The sequence below is a fragment of the Maniola jurtina genome, chromosome 15 (assembly GCF_905333055.1).
Source record: "Maniola jurtina chromosome 15, ilManJurt1.1, whole genome shotgun sequence".
NCBI lineage: Eukaryota > Metazoa > Arthropoda > Insecta > Lepidoptera > Nymphalidae > Maniola > Maniola jurtina.
In genome coordinates, this window is record NC_060043.1 from 4310290 (window position 1) to 4329626 (window position 19337).

Genomic DNA, 19337 nt, shown 5'->3' on the forward strand with positions numbered 1-19337 from the left:
TTAATTGTAAGTAATTAAGTTATCTAGGTAATTACTTAAATATTTTATATTTTTGTATATTACCTGTTTATAATGTTGTACTAAGAAACATTAGTTACCTACTTAGTTAAATAACTATTTATTTATTATTTATGAATAGTACAAAAGAACCACCTGAGAATGATAATAAATACATATTGATCAATAAAAATATGTTTTAATAATAATAAATCAAGAAATCAGAAAATAGAACAAAAAACTTAGACATAGTTAATTACTAAAATACTTACAATATTTTGTACTATCATGACAGAGATAACTATACCAAAAGACCAATACTATTTATTAATAATAATTACTCATAACAGTCACAAACAAACACACTTTCTTTAGTCATTTATATATACTTAGGCATAGCAATCTTCTCACTGTAACTAACTATACTTGAGATTTTAGACCTGGCAACCCGGGTAGGGTTGCCAGGTCTAAAATCTCAAGTATAGTAGTATAAGAGTAGAAGTCTTAAAATAAAAAAAATCAGACAGACCAGTCAATTTAGCCGGACATTTGGGTTAATAGGCTGGACAAGATTATTTTAGTCTTAGTATAACACAGCACATTTTTTCCCAACAAAGTAAAACAAGGCTTTTATCATTGACCATAAAATCTGCTTCAATTCTAAAGATTAATTAGCCTTCTTTTTCAATAATCATTCATTACTTATACTTACTACTACCCGCTTACTCAAATGTCCTACTCTATGCAAGACACCATCTAATTTGGCCAAACACACACACAACCGAAAACCTGACCTGCTTTATCGAGACACTTGGCAAGGTATGGGTCAAATGTTTTTATTACGAGGCAAACTCTTTCTCATGCTTTAGTAACCACTCCTTACGATCCACACCACTACTGAAGCCACCCTTTGATCCAGTGGCAACCAATCTATGGCACGGTATTACTAAGAGGTGTGCATTGGCCCCGCACGCTGCACCAACAGCTCTTGAATGACTTGCAGGCCGGCCCATTTCCTGAGCAAGGGTACCATAAGTCTGTGTAGTCCCATATGGTATTTCCATGAGTTTATCCCACACCTCCTACAATGATATTAGCTTTACTAGTGTGTGTCAGTTAGTTACTGAATTAGTTAGTGTTTTATTATTTTAGGTCTTAAATAATTTCACTATCACCATCATCGTCAACAGATAGATGCCCACTGCTGGACATAGGTTTCTTGTAAGGACTTCCACATGGACAGTCTTGCACCACCTGAATACAATAGCTCCCTGCTACTTGTTTGCGATCCACCTAGAGGGAGTATAATGCTGCACTTTCCATACGAGGTCCCAATTCCAGCACCTTGGGACCCTAACGTCTATCGGTTTATCGAACTATGTGCCTTGCCTCTTGCCACTTCAGCTCTGTTAACCCCTGAGCGATGACGGTTACTGTGGTTCTCATATGGACCTCTTCATTTTTGATTTGATCACATAGTGAAACTAAAATAGTTTAAAATATAGCAATATAAACACTGTTACATTACTATACTATACTCAGCCCTAATAGCAACAATAAAGAATAAGTAATTTAGATTCAGAAATCTTAACCATGAGTTTGTATCTATTCTAGTAAAATTGTATAGTGGCAACAGGAAAAGTAATTATAGGAGTAAAAAATATTCATGTTCATTAAGTAGGTACCTAGTTTATGAGATTAGCACTTTAAACAGACAGACCGATTTTACAATTTGTAGATAACTGGGAACTATGTCTATGTTAAATAACAAACACTTACTTTTTGAAACTCGGAACCAAATGTCTTGATAGGTACAGTGAATTTTTTTAGTTTACCATCAAAGTATCCCTGTATCTCATTCTCCAACATTTTCAAAATTTTATTTCTCCCTTCAATAAATTCACATGAGAACTTCTCTGAGACTGTTTTGAAAATTTTGTCAATGTTTTTCGAGTCTTCAAAGCACACAAAGTATAAGAAATCTTGATCAGCACCAGCAATAATATTACCAACTGGACATTTAAAAGTATAGACGTAAACTAACTTGTCTGCGTCGCCGTCTTTTGAATGCTTTTTCAAAGTTTCTGAGAGATTCATTATTGTTAATTTAATTACAACTTTATACCTACGATCTATTTACAACTCTTAGTGTGGATAATGGTTTTGGTTAGAAAAATAACATAGGCACAGCCGGCACAGCAGTATTCACAATAGGAACGTCTTTGATATATTTATTATATATTTTATGTTGATATGCATTTCTCCCTTGAAGAGAAGACTAGCAGACTAATGTATAATTTTCAAAATTCAACGGTAATTCAAGGTTCAACCAAACGTTTCGAAACTCGGGTTTGAAATCACCGACCATTCATTCTTCGACCTCGACCCTAGCAAAGAGTATATAAACACCCCTAGATAAATAGGGTTCATTCACTTCACTCCACTAGAACAAAAAGATTGAAATGGTGGATCTACACGATACAATCATAGTGTGTTCTGTCGAATGTCGTTGTCAAGAGACAGGAAAGTAGGGTTGAATTAGTACTCTATGGCTAAGACGCGCCAAAATTTAAAATTTTTGGTGCCTCGATTTTTGAATCGACCCCGTCTGGTTAATTTTTTTTTTCATAGAATTACTTTTTATTTTTTATTTTTTTTCTCTCGTCTGGCTTTACAAAGATTAGCCAATGTCAAGTTTGTAGTTATTTGTAACAAGTTAGTTAAACTATACAACTATGGACCCCGTCTGTGCCGGCGCCCGCCGACACACGCACGGCCAGAATTACTTCTATTTACATATTTTTTTTTTACGATTTATAAATCTGTCGCTTAGTTTAGGCATGGTCAGGTTTCGGTACTTTATCTATCATAGAGTTACGACAGGAATAAAGGATTATAGTCAATTTTCCATTGAAGCCCTATAGGTAGGTATCCTTAATAATCAACATGTAAATATGTAGTACCAAAATAATTGTTTTTATTTGTACACGAAAAATAGCTTTATTTAACTTTAACCACTGCCTTTCCAGTATTCTCCCCTCTCAAAATCCCTACCAACGCATCGACCATATTGTCAAAACCGTGGTAAACTTTTTCATGATACTTTAGTTTCCCTTCTTTTAACCATTTCAAATTCATATCGATCCCCTCTTGCCAGCGATCAGTCCATCGGTTTACTACAAACCCTTCCATTTTAAGTTCCTTGAAAACTATTGCCGGCTGCACAATCGTAACTGAAACAAACATTGAATAAAAATCGATCAGGTGGGTTTAGTACCATCGTAAAAGAAATAACACTTTTTTTCATGGCAGCTGTTTTCAAATTATTTGTTGTTAAAGATGCCCACGCACTCGATCTGAACTGCAGCTGAACTGCGCGTCGCGGCAGCGCCCCGCACGATATTCTCTCCAGCCGCGACGCGCGGCAGTGACGCGCTACGCGGTACGCGCAGTTCAGTTATAATGCGTGGGCACCTTAAAACGGCATACACATTCTGTGAAAATTTCAAATCTCTACCTATTACGGTTCACGAGATACTGGCTACTGACAGACAGATAAACAGACGGACGGACAGATGAACGGATGGACGGACGGCGAGGCTTAACAGTAGCCTTTGGGTATGGAACTCTAAAACTTAAAAATATTGTTTTATTAGCACATCAATCACCATAGTTGCACCTGCTAGGGTTGTCACCCGAAGTCATTAATAAGTCATAAAATTTGGTATAGGGTAGGTACATGCTGTAACTTTGTACTAATTGTAGGTACTTAGCAGATTTTTTAACAGATTTTTACGTAAGTGGAAATTATCGATTTTACCTTTAGGAGGTGTCGTATCATTGTAAGATGATATAGAGCCACAAACAGCGATTCTTCCATATTTATTCATGTAAGACATTATTGTTGAACTGATCTCGCCTCCCACCTAAAAACAAAAAAAAATACTTACCTAATTTCATTGTATGGTAGGTATACAATCTTGTGAAAGTAAGTACCTTTTAGTCGATATTGTACTCGGCGTCCATATTATAGCTACATACTTATAATATTATAAATGCGAAAGTGTGTCTGTCTGTCACATTTCACAGAGTCTCTAGGGGAATTTTTAAAACCTAAATCCACGAGGACCAAATTGCAAGCATCAGCTAGTTAGTAATGAATAGAAGCAATATGTTAGGTAAAGTCGGTTAATTACATACATTGTCGAAATAACAATCGACTCGGTTCGGAGCACCATCTTTGAGGGCAGCTCTAATATTACACGTTTTGTAGTTAAAAGCACGATCGAAACCTAGTTCCTTTTCTAAATATTCGCATTTCGCATCAGTACCAGCAAATCCTACTACTCGACAACCTGAAAAATAATTATTTGTTATAATTTAAAAGATATTTTTCCTTAAATATAAAAAATGTTGTTGTTATTCGACTGTTTTTACATGTAAATGAACACCATGAATCATGATATCATTAAATAAGGAAATCTATACTAATATTGTAAAAGTGAAAGTGTTTGTCGGTCTGCTAGCTTTTCACAGTCCATCTGTTAAATGAATTTAATGAAAAGTACTGAGATCAATGATATATAAAAATATCCTCGACTGAGATAGACAGACTACTTTTTGCCTAAGAAAATCAAAGAGTTTCCACGGGATTTTTGTAAAAACCTAATCCATGCTGAAAGAATTGAATTGTGAATGAAATCGTAGTCATCACTTGAGTAATATATAAATACATACACGTAGAAATATTATTCATAATAATTTTATATTTTGTTATTACATTCATCTTGGAGGTATGAAACTGACTTCCTGTGTGTTGTGGAAGGTGTAAACTGTAGATAATAATACATGTTAGGTAGGATCTAAAAGACGTTAGGGATGGGGATTTAATAATTTCACTTGCTGGTAACAATTAAGACTCTTCATTACGAACCTAAAATTTTACCAATTTGACCAACGTGAGAGCCAACGGCGCCAGCTGCACCTGTTATTACAATAGTCTCTCCTTGCTTTGGTTGACATATCTCTTTCAAGCCAAAGTATGCAGTATTTCTGAAATAAATATTCTTTTAAATTGAGTCAATTGAGTCTTCCAAAATTGTTTAGTGTTGTTAAACCAATAAAAAAAATGATCGTTGAAAATTGAAGTGGTTGTTCAGACAGACGTTATGAATAAATCCATCCAGTAAATTTATCAAAGTAACTTTTACATTACACAGTTAAGTAAGTACCGAAGTTACTGATGGTGTAAAATCTCGATAATACTCCCACTCTTATTTAATTAATCATTATTTGATTACATACACAGCAGGCAGATGCAAAACGTTTCTAGTTGATTATGATAAACCGCGGTTGATTCGGAACTGTGTAGACGTAGCTACACTAGACTTAGTATTTTTTTTTCATCATATCTATACTATGAACAAACAGTTTACTTAGCATAAATTAATAGATGGTACTTATAAGGTAGGGCATTGGCATTTTGGGGTGTGGCATTCCCCCTCAATGCCACCCTAGCTACGGGTCTGGTACAGCTTCAGAGTCATTTACCGAGAATTCTTATTTTCCGTAGCATTATCTCCAACTGGAAATATATGTTTGTAATCGCAAAAAAAGATTTTTTTGTGTCATATAACTGCAAATTAACGATTTTCAGCCTTTGCCCTATAGTTACTTGTACTGTGAGATCTTGCTTCTTGCCTTTCGTGATTGTAGCTCGACGGGTAGTACCACATAGGTTTCGATTTATCTGCAAGTTTGATTCCGTTGACTTAGATGCTTGATTTTTTTACTGCTCCAAAGGACCATGCTTAAACTCAATAAATTAATATTTTTTCTTTGATTTCTCCTGAGAAAAAGAGCATTGATAGACAGACAGCAGATAACAAAGTGATCCATAAAGGTTCCTTTTTACCTTTTGAGCTACGGAACCCAAAAAATTAATAACTCACCCTGGCATACCAAGTAGACCAAGCGCTAAAGAAACAGGATATGGACTTAAGTCAGGCAGGACGGTTATAGGCAAGTCAAAAGTGTTATTAACTTGACCACTTGTTATTGTATGCGTGCGCCAGCCAAAAGAACCACACACATACGTTCCTACTGGAATGTTCTTATTTTTGCTTTCGATTACTCTGAAATAAATATTTTATGATTTAAAGGCCATCATAATATTATCATATCAACTTCTTAGGTTAACCATATTAGGTAGGTACCTACTTAGGTAAGTGGAATACCTAGCTACCCTAAAAAAACATTTTTTTCATATAGGACAACAGCTAGTGTCTCCTAAGTTAGGATTACGCCTGGGACTACTGAAAAGAGCTGGCAAAAATTCAGCAGTAAAGCTGAAAACAAATTATCGGATGCGGCTGACGGACGCGACTGACAGCCGTGACTTATAGATATCTAGATAATGAATGTACACTGAGCTGTTCAAACTATCGGATGTAAGTCGTGGACGTAACCTTGGGCCGACCTTCAAGCTTTCGGACGTCCGACAGAGATCTGGCGCGCTGGATGTTTTTGTCAGCCGAAAACGTCCGCGGATGGTAATGATGGTATGCACGGGGTGCGGGACACGTCCATTCGTCAGAAAGACGCGGACTACGCGAGAGCTTGCACGTATGTACGTACGTAAAAATAGACGAACGAATTTTAGAGTGTGTTCGCAGTTTCTTTTGACGTGACAACGTCTTATAATTCGATAGAGCCGGCTGCACGCACGAAAAAACATGACTCATGCGGCGTTACCTCGCTCTGAGGCGTTCCATGTAAGGCTTGAAGTGCAAGCGAGAGCGCGGAACGAGCGACAAAGAAGCACAATCGGCTTTTGTTGTCACGTTCAACTATCGTCAGTAAACCGACTTTACAGACAACCAATTTTTTATTTTCTTTCTGGGTGGACAACATATAGCAGCCGCCGCTAAAATCGTCCTCACTTTCACTACTCGACATGTTTCTTCGTGTACAGTTCTTTGTGGAATAAGCATTGGAACGCGTCTGCAAGCCGCGTCTCAAAAGACTGTGCACACTTCACAGTCGCGGCTGTCAGTCGCGTCCGTCAGCCGCGTCCGATAATTTGTTTTCAGCTTAAGTCCTTTCAGATAGGGCAACTGAAACCTCAGCCAGTAGCTTACATGCAACTTCGTCATTAATTCATCAATGTACAAGCAGCCTCGACTTATATATTATTTAGGGTAATTCAAACGTTTCGAATATTTCGTTACATTACAAAACTAGATAAATATTTCGCTGTTATATTGGCAATTTCATAACATACTTTGCAACTTGTCCACCTATCATATCTGTAGGTAATTTGTATGCTATCATATAGGCTCTCATATATGGATCCACACTAAGGTACTCAGCTTCAGTTAAAATTTCTGAAAAGTAAATAGGTAAGATTTTTCATAATAAGTTAAGTTTCATAACAACTTAAATAACAAAACTTTTACAAAGTTTTTCATTTTATTGCATAACATGACACGAAAACCTACCTACAATTAACGAAAAACGAATAGGTAGAGATGAGGTAGAGTTAGGTGCTTACGTACCTACTAAGAAAAAAAACCACTTTACCGTCATGATTAAGTACATTTTTTAGTCATAGTTTTTGATCACAATCGTATTAGAAATAAATCTCGTTTGTATAATATACTTATGTAAAAAATGTGTTTTTTATTTTTTTTTAAATCGGTATAAAACCTAAGTGACAACCCTATAAAACTTTCGATTTATCGAACATCCCCTTTACTTTCCTGTTACCCACGTATAGGAATATAAAATAAACATTCGCAAACATCCTAAACGTAAAATAATTAATAAGTACATAATTATGATTATGGTAAAGACAAGTAAAAAAAAAAAACAATTATTTAAGTAGAGGTAAGGTGCCTACTCAAAGACTTATAATATTAAATCGCTGAATTTAAATAGGTAAGTACTTTTCCAAAACATATCTCTTTGATTCAAAAGCACTTGTAAAAGTTTAATTGAATAAAAACATTTTGAATTTTTTTTGAAGGAATTTTAAAAAGTAAAAACAAATTCATATTTACCGCCATCCTTTAATTCGGGAAGTTCTTCTTCAACTATTTTGAAATCGCTTTTTTTGGGTTCTCCTTGAAAATATTTGGTGAGGACATACTTTTGGGAGCGTACTTTTTTTGAAACATCTGAATATAACCGTCTTATTGCCAAGTTGGGAGAAAAGGCCATTTTTACAATTGTTATACTTAGGATAACCTAAAACTTTAAGAATAATTTTATTCCGTTAAATAGTAGATGACAGTAGATATTCATTGGTAAATACAGATTGTTATCTTTTTTTTTTATCTTTTTATTTAGATACCTACTTACCGCTACTTACCGAAATGATAAGTTCAAGGCAAATCAAGGTACCTACCTACCTAAAGTAAATAACTAAATAATTACCTACGATTTTCCTGTATTTACAAAGTACTCTGTGGTTACCGCACTCAGGCTCGCCGCTACACCGAAAAAAATTTAAAAACAAAAATTCAAATCAATGAAACTTTGAACAATTTTTATTAAGTTTGTATCTAAGTGTAATAAATTACTTTATGCACGTTGTTCCGAGCGAATAATATCGACAACACTATTGTGAGTGCGGTTACATGGCGCTTACGAATAACCGGTGCCGGTGACAGACGGTCCGGAGAGTATATTATAATAAGTCAGTATAAATGAACGCACACTTATCCGAGCCGAACGCCTCGAACGAGACAAACGAAAATAATTTTAGAATTCTGTATAAGAAATCTCATGAAACCTCGCATACTTCCCCGCGTTGAATTGAATCGTCCATCGTCGACAGACGGATGGATTCCCTGCCCCAACCCTGCCCCAAGTCGCGATCGGCTTGATATTAATAAATTAATTTGAAAAACCGGCCAAGTACGAATCAGACTCGCGCGAGGGTTCCGTACTTGGGTATTTTTCCCGACATTTTGCACGATAAATCGAAAACTATTATGTATAAAAATAAATAAATATCTTCTTTACAGTGTACAGATAAAGCCGTTTCTTAAAATACCCCACTTGATATTATTGATGAAAAGTTTGTCTGTGGTTCACTTTTCCCGAATTGACAGTTTGACAGTTGGACTCTGTGGTCAGTGGTTGTGGTGTCAAAAATATGGCTTGGGAAATGGGATTTGTGAAGGATTTGTGTTTTGCTTTTTGTGAGAATGTATCTTTAATATGTAATATTTTTTAAGTAAATAAGGTCTATTGCACGGAAACTTTTGTATTCTAAATTTTTAGAATGAAATGAAGTAAATAAATAACCTTTAAGTTAAAAAACAGTCTTCCTTCAGTGTTGAATGCTAAGTGTGAATGTTAGACGCCAAGTATTCAATGGTTCTCGAAATATAACAAATAATAACAATATTTTCATAATGACAACAGAGCAGAAATTTGATTGTGTGTTTTGCAAAGAGACCTTTGATGATAAGGAGACGTTACAAATACACTTCAGGTAAACTAAAATTAACCTAATGCTTGTTACTAAAACATCATCTCTCCTGGTAATGATCCAGTCAAAGATGGAATTGGGCTAACATGGAAGGTCTATTTTAGTTTCCTTAGACCCATTCTTCTAATAGGTTCCTATGCTAGCTTTGCCAATAGGGTGGTAATTAGCCAAGACTGAAGCCGGCTAGGCCGGGCTCAATATAAATTATTAATTCTCAAATAGACCCTGTAGGTTGCAATGTTTATATTGTGTTGATATGTTAAATTTTTAACTGTATATCCACCACTAATTTTTAATTACTCACCATTAAAAATCTGCATAATCAGAATTTGATAAGTACATAACATGTTTTTGTACTTAATTTTTTTTAATTGAGCACCTTTCTTAGTGTTTATAAACATAATAAATGCTTCTTTTGATAGAAAACATGGTGACCCAAAGTTTGACTTGAGCACAAAGGTAGTTAAAAATCGAACTCAAAATGAAAGTACCATTGTGCCAGCAGAGAAGGCCGGTGAAGAAATAGAAATGGTTGGCTGTGACGTCTGCGAGGAGGTGTTCCCTACAATATCAAAAGCTATAACTCACAAGCACAAGGCGCATCCAAAGCATGATGCTAAATATTTCTGCCCATTTTGTGGAAAGCTCTTTACTATGAAGGTATTATTACTATCTTATATCACACTAATATAATAAAGGTGAAAGTTTGTATGTGTGTATGTTTGTTACTCCTTCACGCAAAAACTACTGGACGGATTTGGCTGAAATTTGGAAAGGAGATAGATAATATCTAGGATTAGCACATAGGCTACTTTTTATCTCGGAAAATAAAAGAGTTCCTACGGGATTTCAAAAAACGTAAACCCACGCGGACGAAGTCGCGGGCATCATCTAGTGTATATTAAAACTACTTGAGCCATATGGATAATGTTTACGAACAAAGTTGGCTGGCAATCCGCCGGACCAATTATGGAGGGGCATATCAGAATTTTATAAATTGTGCAGTAAAGCTACTTTTGATAAAGTGTACCGGTGATGTACTACTGAAACTTTATACTTCAAACTAACTGTTTTAGTATTGCTAAACAACTAGTCCTCTTGCGTCTAGTCTAGTCTAGACTATTCTTATACATTACATTGGTGTAGTAAACTAAAAGTCAAATATTTGTTGGATTCTTCTTCTCTCTGGGCTGGTTTCCGCACTTAAACGTTTCCGTCTGTTGTGCGTATATTTGTTGGATATGCCCAATCATGATTTGACCGATAGCAAGCCGGATTGCAGGATGAAATTTAGTAACAGCCATTTTGTCTAATTGAATGAACTGTTATGAATGTGAAGTGTTATAATATTATGACAAGTTCAACAAGACAACAATCAACATAAACTTTAAAAAAAGAACCATTCTTTTATTCACTTTTAACCAATCTTAAAGTCCAACATTTGGCTTAGGCTGAAGATTGTGGGAATAGCCAATTGATCATGTTTTGCCTTTGGTCAGAAACTGTAATCAAACAATAAATACTTATTATTATGTACATTTCAGAATTTTTATTGTAATATTAGTAATTGGAGTTTAGTTTTTAAACTTCAACATGTTTTCAGCATCTACTCAATAAGCACATACAGTCAAATCATAATGCAGAAGAGGTATCAGTCTCAAAAGACTTTCACTGTGACATGTGTGACGTCACATTCAACGTGGCATCTGCCATGCTATACCACAACAAGTTCTTTCATCGGCAAGACACAGAAATACCTGCTATTGGAATATCGAAAAAAGTGAAGCTATTTAGCCAGGTAAAGGATCATTAAGCTACTGATATATTACAGAAAAACTACTGGTCAGTCACAAAAAAGCTGCAGGTCTATTACAGAATAGCTGCATCAATATTTGCTACAATCTCATCAATTATTGTGATTGGCTTAATTTATGGTATTTTTGCTGCAACAATGCGTTTTATCCAATAGCAAGAGACTGTTACACTATATTTTACTGAGTCTCTGATCTGATTTTTAGGATTTCATAGATGAAAAGGAAAAAAGGAACCATTACAGGATCACCTTGTTGTCTGTCTGCTGTAGTTTTTATTAAGACCTGTCAAAGAAATCAAAGGGGTACTCCCCATTTACTTAGAATCATGTAATTTGGCAGGTAGCAATGTCTCATAGAATAAAGGGAAAAATCTGAAAACAGTGAATTTGTGATTACATAATAAAAAAAATGGTATGGAACCCTTCATTTGCGAGTCCAACTCACATTTGGCTGTTTTTTTACGATGTTTGATATTAACTACTGCATGATCCTTCTAAATAAGATTTTGCATCTGCTGGCCTAGCACTAATGTTTAATAGTTACAATTTGATGATCATAGTCATCTTTCTCTTGATTATTGGCTAAAATGCACAGTTGCTGCAAGAATTTTAGTAAATTACAATCACCATATTGTGGTATGCCTGGTCCAGGGATAATTTGAAAGGAACACTTTAGAGCAGCAGTAGTGTTGGTCTACGACCAATAATACCTGCCAGCCAGCCTGTAAGGATACAGTATTTCTTTTATATTTAATCAACATCATGGTTCTTGAGTTCCAATTTTATTATTAACTAGCTGTGCCCGCGACTTCGTTCGCGTGGAATAGTGACTTTTCGGGCAGCATGTACGTTAAAAATGTTCGCCGTGATTCTTTAAATTGACATTTGACAACTTTTTTATTTATGAACCGATTGACATGAAATAAACACTAAATGTTAAGTGAAGCTTACTACAATATATTAGTGAAAACCGTATCTAAATCGAATAAGCCGTTCCTGATATTAGCGTGCACAAACACACAGACAAACAGACAAAAAAAAATTTTAATTACAATTTCGGGTTCGGCATCGATATAATAACAACCACTGCTACTTTTTTTTATATATTTCCATTGTACAGACACCACTTTTCTACAATTTTATTATATGTATAGATCTAATGCTAACCTACCTTAATACTTTACATCACTTACTGTTGCTAAAACTTACCCTATAATGTATTACTTCGTTTCAGGAAATGCTACAAATTTACTATTGTTCATTTTGTGGAGAGGAATTCAACAACAAAGTCAATTTGCATGTAAGTTGAGTTTAATTTGTCTGAATTAAATATTTCATTCTTCGCACGGCTAAATTTAGAGTATTTGCATCATGTTAAAATTCATTTTCCATCCTATTTTAGCAGTATACAAAAGAAAAAGATGCAGGTACTCTATATTTAGTTTAGAGAAAGACATGAGAATCGACGCCAGTGTGATAAATAACTATATTTGCTTGGTTTTTAATTATTTCTGTATGTGGGAAGCTAAAATTGGGTGGCACGCTGTCCAGTTATTAAACAAAGCAGATATAATTTCTATTGCCGAATTTAATAGGTACCCTCACTGTGCGTTATCTATTAGTGAAACATTCCAATTTGCTAGTAAAGTAAAGTTGATTTATAAGGCTCATATTTCAATGGAGCTATTTTAATTAGAGCTGAATTAGTTTATACTATCTTTATTTTACCACTAGCAACCCACCCCGGCTTCACACGGGTGCTTGAAAATAAAGTATAACCTATGTCACTCAGGAAGAATGTAGCTTTCTATTGGTGAAAGAATTTTCTAAATCGGTTCTGTAGTTCCAGAGATTACTTCCTACAAACAAACATATAAACTTTACCTCTTTATAAAAGTGTAGATTAATAACACGATTTTAACCTCTTTGTTGTAGAAACACATAGGTGATGACCATTGTGATGAAAATCATAGACCGAGTGAAGTGTTAAGGTGTCCCCTATGTGAGGCAATATTCTTCCATCTTGACGCGTATGAAATACATCTTACGTTCCATTCATCTGAAGACATTTACAGTGAGAAAAATGAATTGTAAGTATATTTTATGCCTTCTAATCTAGAACTCTTCTGACCTTGTTTGACCAGTCAAAACTATAGTCGGACAAGGCTCTTTTGGCGCGTGGCCAAAATCGGAACTAAAGCCGCCATTGTTAGGGTTCTGTAAAGGAAAAACGGAACCCTTATAGGATCACTTTGTTATCTGTCTATCTGTCTATGTGTCTGTCTATCTGTCTGTCCGTCCGTCGTAACAAGAAAACCTATAGGGTACTTGCCGTTGACCTAGAATCATGAAATTTGGCAGGTAGCTAGGTCATATAGCACAAGTAAAGGGATAAATCCGAAAACCGTGAATTTGTGGTTTCATCATGAAAATAAAATTCAAAGGTGTTTCAATTTTCAAAGTAAGATAATTACAGCAAGTGGGGTATCATATGAAAGGGCTTTACTTGCACATTCTAAAACAGATTTTTATTTATTTTCATGTATAATAGTTTTGATTTATCGTGCAAAATGTCGGAAAACATACTCCTGTACGGAACCCTCGGTGCGCAAGTCTGACTCGCCCTTGGCTGGTTTTTTTTTAAATAGCCTTATACACATTGGCCTTAGTACAATAAGTTCAGGGCCACAAAATATATAACTGAATTGCTTTGCAGAGTCAGCCAGATCACGGAGTTTTCGCTTGAAACAGTTGCACCTATAATGGAAAGTGTAGAGGAAGAAGATCTCGCCACACAGCCAGAAGAAGATGATAACAATTCAGATGTAGTTGTGAGTATCTTTTTACTAGTAACTCAGTCTATAATCAAGCGTGGATCTGCCATTGGAACAATTGAAAAGAACAACCGCCGAGTTTCTTGCTGGTTGTTCTCGGCAGGAAAGGCATTCCGAACCAGTGGTGAATTATTTGACGATTCAAAAGCACTTGTAAAAGTTTATTTGAATAAAAATCTATTCTATTCTATTCTATTGTGGGCACGATGGGCATATATCCACAACTCTCATACACTTGTGACGTCACACTTTCATGGTCTATTGGGGTTGATAGGTTGATGATATTTTATATGTATCCAATGCCTTAATAAAACAAAATCTTGGTTAGGGCGTCATATATTTTGTAAGTTTTCTTTGTAGGAATGCACTACATCGATCATGAACGAGTTGATACTCCGACTTGAACTTGGCCTATTTTCGATTGGCTGTGCCCACAACCTTTTTTAGGGTTCCGTACCTCAACCGGAAAAACGGAACCCTGATAGGACCCTTCTGTCCATTTATCGTGTCTATCAAGAAAACTTATAGGGTACTTCCTGTTGACCTAGAATCATGTAATTTGGCAGGTAGGTAGGTCTTATAGCAGGAGTGAGGAAAAAACCGAAAACCGTGAATTTGTTACATCACACAAAAAAATCAAAATGTGTTCACAAAAAATTTAATTCACTCAAACATACATAGATGGCGCAGACCGTTATTAACTTGCAGAGTTCTAAATAAAGGTGTTAGGTATATCTTGTACGATGGTACGGAACCCTTCGCATGCGAGTCCGACTCGCACTTGACCGGTTTTTTGAGGGTTTGGATCCGCGCTTGTCTAAAACATCGTCACAATGTCGGCTGCCTGTCGGTGTCGGTCGGTATCCGATATATTTTGGAGAGCGTGCTCAGGAACTCTACAATCTTGTTCTCCTTTACCATTCTACCACAGAACAGCGAAAAATCGTAAACGTTGGCATCCTTAAGTGGTCGATATCCAATCTACTCGCACGAAACGTTTCCTATACGTACCGTTAAGGTTTGGAACGCCCTTCCTGCGCCCGTGTTTGCTGCCACGTATAACTTAGGTACCCTCAAGGCAAGAGTGAATAGGCATCTTCTAGGCAAGCGGCTCCAGCTTAGATCCTTTCATTTTTCCTCTTCATTGCTTTCTTTAAAGCATGATTGTCATCAAGCGCAAAGCGTATCCCGAAAAGACTCGAGAGTTTGCACCTAGGGGTAACATCTAGCCAGAACTAGGCTGGCAGCTCATTGTTTACTATTGATTAAGTGAGTTCATTACCGATTTTCTAAACGCGACTAGATGTGGCATCTTAAGTATGTCTTCGGATCAATCCTAGTTACTTACTTTTATAAGTTTGGTCAAATATTACAATCATATGACATTGCTTATAACATAAATGTACACATAAGAAATAACAATATGAATCATGTTTGCTTTTTATTTGGTTACAGAGCAACTTTCTGCAATTGGTTATGGGTGATCAGGGTGACAATGTTTCTATGGAAAAGGTAAAACATAAGAAACACAAGAAACATAAAAAATCAAAAAAGGCTTCAATCACCCTCGATGAATTCTTGAATATGAATAAAGATGTCTTTGGAGACGGTCTCGGCGATGTGCAAGGCATAGAAGAAGTACCCACTCAGGTTGTCTTGAAAAAAGTTAAAGGTAAAGCACAAATCAGGAATGAATCTAAAATGGTGAATGCAGATTTAGCCAAGTTAAAAAAACAAGGAATCGTTATTAAAGCAAAACCAAAATTCAATAGTCATGTAGCCAACCAGCACACCTCTAAAGCTAAACAACTGATCAGCGGCAATGTAAAAAATAACACGAATATCTTACAAAAATCTCCTAATGACATTATATCTAAATTGTTAAACCAAGGCAATAGCCAGATAAAAATTATTAAGAAGTCTACTTCACAAAACGTCGGTAATGAACATGAAGGCGAAGAAACGGTCGTATCGGATGCTATTGACAATTCCGGTGAACAAGATGATATTTCAGACAAGATGGAAAATAAAAAGGACTCTGATGGAAAATCAAATATACAAGAAACGCCATCTGTTAGTAGCACGCTTAATGTGTATTCTAAATTATCTGATAATGTTAATGAAATAAGAAACAATCCTGGTGAAGAAATATCTAGGAGTCCTGATTTTAACGGAAAAGACACATCAGACAAGCTGTATGCATCGGAATCTAGTAAAACAAGTGACCCTGACGAAGAAAGCACTTTGGTATTAGAGAAAAAAACAAACATATATGATGACAGATTCGCGAATCCTGTTCGAGAAAGTCTTGACGTGAAGCCGTCAGATGAAACTAAACCTAATTTCTCAGAAAATCATTTTGAAAAGAAAGAAAATGATGACACTAACCTTAATAATGAAATTTGTGATAATAGTGACAAGGAAACTGCAACAAATAATGCCAATAAAGCTATAAGTGTGTTAAAGCATTTGAGCCACCTCATCACAGTAAAACCATTAGCTAATCAGAATAAATCCAATATCAATGAAGAAATTAAATCGAAAGGTTACAACTCCGAAGCTCATGATGAGTACAGTTCATCAAAAAATATAAGTTCAGATCAAAAGATCCCTTTGAAGTCTTTTGGTCAGATAACTTTGAAAACAACAACACCGTCACTATCGGTTACATCGCCTGTTATACCACCTGACCCTGAAAGTGACGCGGAATTCCCCGATGATATAGAAAATAATGATAATTTGAAACTTGAAAAGAAAAACATAATTGAAATGAAAGAGTTACAGGTAAAATTAGTACCACTGTCTCAATCGTTATGCGATGCATATTTATCAAAAAATAATTATGCAGAAGAATCAAACGATTTCATTGCAAAGCAAAGCTCAACAACGAAAGAAGATAAAGAAAAAAATGTTGAAAGTCCAAAGAAAACATGTAATTTGGATATTTTAAAACGGCTTTCGAATGTTACCGCAAAACCCGTAAATATCACTAAAGCTGTGAATCAGCAAGTCATTGTAAAACCGCATCGACCTTTTATCCCTCAGGTTAAATCTCTACAGTCAAAACTAATTAGCAAAGGCATCGACGAGGAAATAGAAGTATTTAATATTGACGATTCTGATGAAGAGACAGAAGAAAATACTAATAAAAATATCTCTGAAGCAAAACCGAGTGGTGTTCCCACAGATGTTATAAAAAATTTGTCCAGGAATATTACAGTTAAATCTAGTGAAACTAAAACCATTCCAAATAAAAATATTAAAATTCAAACAAAAACAATGCGAGCAGATTCTTATAGTGAAAGTTACACACAAATCAAACAGTCGAAAGAAATTCAGAAAAGTATAAATTTACAAAACAAGTTAAAAACCTTAGGTCATATAACTGTTAAACCTAATAATTCTGCACCAAAACTGTTCAACGAGGATTTTGATGACTATGAAGACGACCAGGCTGACAGTGGTTCAGATAGCGAAAATATAGGTAGAGTGAAAATTTCAGAAATAAACGATGATTATATGAGTGACAGTGACTTAAATGATGTCCAGCCGAATGCTGTAGTCCAATCCCCAAATCCGTCGAATAGTGAAAACGAGGATAACCATGACGACTTTAATGACGATTTATCAGATTTTGAAAGCCACATTAAAATGAACACACTGAAGAAAAATGAAATACCAGTATTGAAAAAACCCATGCCTAATTTAGATAATTTAAAAAATTTAAACAAAGCACTTACAATTAAATCGCTAAATGCAAAGAATGCAGAACAAGTATCAAATCCTGCGTCAAATAAAGAATTGTCCGAAGACACGAATAAGCCGCCACATGAAATGGCTTTAAAGCTGTACAAACCAAACATATCACAAAACGAACAGCCTTTAAGTAATAACATACACCAGGCTAGTGGATCTTCACATCAAACTGCATTAAATCAAAAAGTTAACGCTGCGTCCAACCAAGTGAATACCCTGAAAACGGTCAATACCGTTAAAAGGTTCCAATCCCAAACTGTCATTGAAGAAATCACAACAACTGTAACAAAAACGATACGAACAGTCAATTCATCTACAAACGAAGTAATGCAATCGACGAGTCAAAATAAACCCAAGCCTATAAATAGACCGCAGAAAATAATAAACAAACAACCCGGCAGAGAATTACAGGGCACACCAGTCAGACACATTTCACCGACTATCGGAACAAAGATAAGAAATGCCGTGCCAGTTGCGAGGGCGCCCAACGCAACCATCGTGAGGCCGTCTAATCAGCTTGTACCCGTCCGGCCGCCGGTGTTCAGCCGACCGAGATGCCCCACACCCGGCACATCAGCGGTGAGAAAGGTCGTTCCGCCTAGATGTAGCCCCCAAAAACCTGCGATAGGAAAATTAAAAATTTCCCCACATGCGTTAAACCAGACCACTAAAAGACCTTCCGATGAAGGGTTTGCACATTTCGCTTGCTTTAAGAAGCCGAAAGATTCATTTATCGGCCCGCAAGACTTGCCAGACTGTAGCGACGACGAGTCAGCGATGCAGTACTCGTCGACTCAGAGCCGCTCCGAGTTCTCGACCGTAACAAAAAAAGCCAAAGGAATGGTTACAGCTACGCAGACGAAGTCGGAGGTCAGCACCAGTTGTCAGCAACAGGTCAGGAAAGGTATGGGCACAGCGACCCAGATGAGATCTGAAGTTTGTATGAGCTCTCACCAGCAACTGAGCAAATTGAACAGTATGTCTGGGCTCAAAGTGGTGAAAACAAGTTCCAAGCAAGCCACGCAAGTTGAAGAAAAGTGTGAACTTAGTCCAGGGAAACGAAACACCTTAGAAGCTATCGAAAAATTGCAAAGACAAGGACTATTAGTGAAAAAACCGCGAATAGAAGAAGATCAAGGCAATTCTTTTAGTGAAAGTGACGATGAGTTTGGTGAAAAATGATTGTCACTTTCATTAAAACAATTGTCTTGATAGTTTTTGTATAAACTGAATTATTGCTTGCTAATTTTTGTACATTTTATGCACATGCTTGACTGTGAACTCACTTGTTGATAAGTGACGATGCATTCACAGACCAAAGCGCGTTAATTTGGATGTGTGTGGCAGTCTTAGACTTAAGTATCCTTCATCGGTTTTATAGATATATTGTTTTAAAATATGTATAATTAAATTCCTTTGATGGAAGGACGTCAGAAAG

At 36.0% G+C, this 19337-nt stretch overlaps 3 protein-coding genes across 5 annotated transcripts; 1 reads left to right on the forward strand and 2 right to left on the reverse strand.

The window, feature by feature from the left end:
• Positions 1-418: 418 nt before the first annotated feature.
• LOC123872382 (methylated-DNA--protein-cysteine methyltransferase, inducible) lies at positions 419-2617 on the reverse strand. Of its 2 annotated transcripts, XM_045916617.1 has the most exons (3): positions 1777-2617; positions 816-1079; positions 419-436 (listed from the first exon to the last, which is right to left on the reverse strand). In XM_045916617.1, the coding sequence occupies exons 1-2, from the start codon at positions 2092-2094 to the stop codon at positions 837-839; spliced, it is 561 nt and encodes a 186-aa protein (XP_045772573.1). In that variant the 5' UTR covers positions 2095-2617; the 3' UTR covers positions 419-436; positions 816-836. The 2 variants fall into 2 exon arrangements, with proteins under 2 accessions (XP_045772573.1, XP_045772572.1); XM_045916616.1 differs by lacking the exon at positions 419-436 and having other exon boundaries at positions 505-1079.
• A 358-nt stretch (positions 2618-2975) lies between these two features.
• LOC123872380 (prostaglandin reductase 1-like) lies at positions 2976-8624 on the reverse strand. 2 transcript variants are annotated; one of them, XM_045916615.1, is made up of 9 exons: positions 8580-8598; positions 8434-8489; positions 8058-8250; positions 7280-7382; positions 5949-6131; positions 4931-5049; positions 4198-4352; positions 3818-3923; positions 2976-3230 (listed from the first exon to the last, which is right to left on the reverse strand). In XM_045916615.1, exons 3-9 carry the CDS (start codon positions 8215-8217, stop codon positions 2998-3000), a joined length of 1059 nt encoding a protein of 352 aa, XP_045772571.1. In that variant the 5' UTR covers positions 8218-8250; positions 8434-8489; positions 8580-8598; the 3' UTR covers positions 2976-2997. The 2 variants fall into 2 exon arrangements, with proteins under 2 accessions (XP_045772571.1, XP_045772570.1); XM_045916614.1 differs by having other exon boundaries at positions 8369-8624.
• Positions 8625-9129: 505 nt separating this feature from the next.
• On the forward strand, positions 9130-19117 carry LOC123872365 (putative uncharacterized protein DDB_G0282133). The gene is made up of 7 exons (XM_045916587.1): positions 9130-9499; positions 9919-10156; positions 11100-11294; positions 12544-12609; positions 13245-13399; positions 14026-14140; positions 15599-19117. Exons 1-7 carry the CDS (start codon positions 9345-9347, stop codon positions 19079-19081), a joined length of 4407 nt encoding a protein of 1468 aa, XP_045772543.1. The 5' UTR covers positions 9130-9344; the 3' UTR covers positions 19082-19117.
• The last annotated feature ends 220 nt before the right edge of the window (positions 19118-19337 follow it).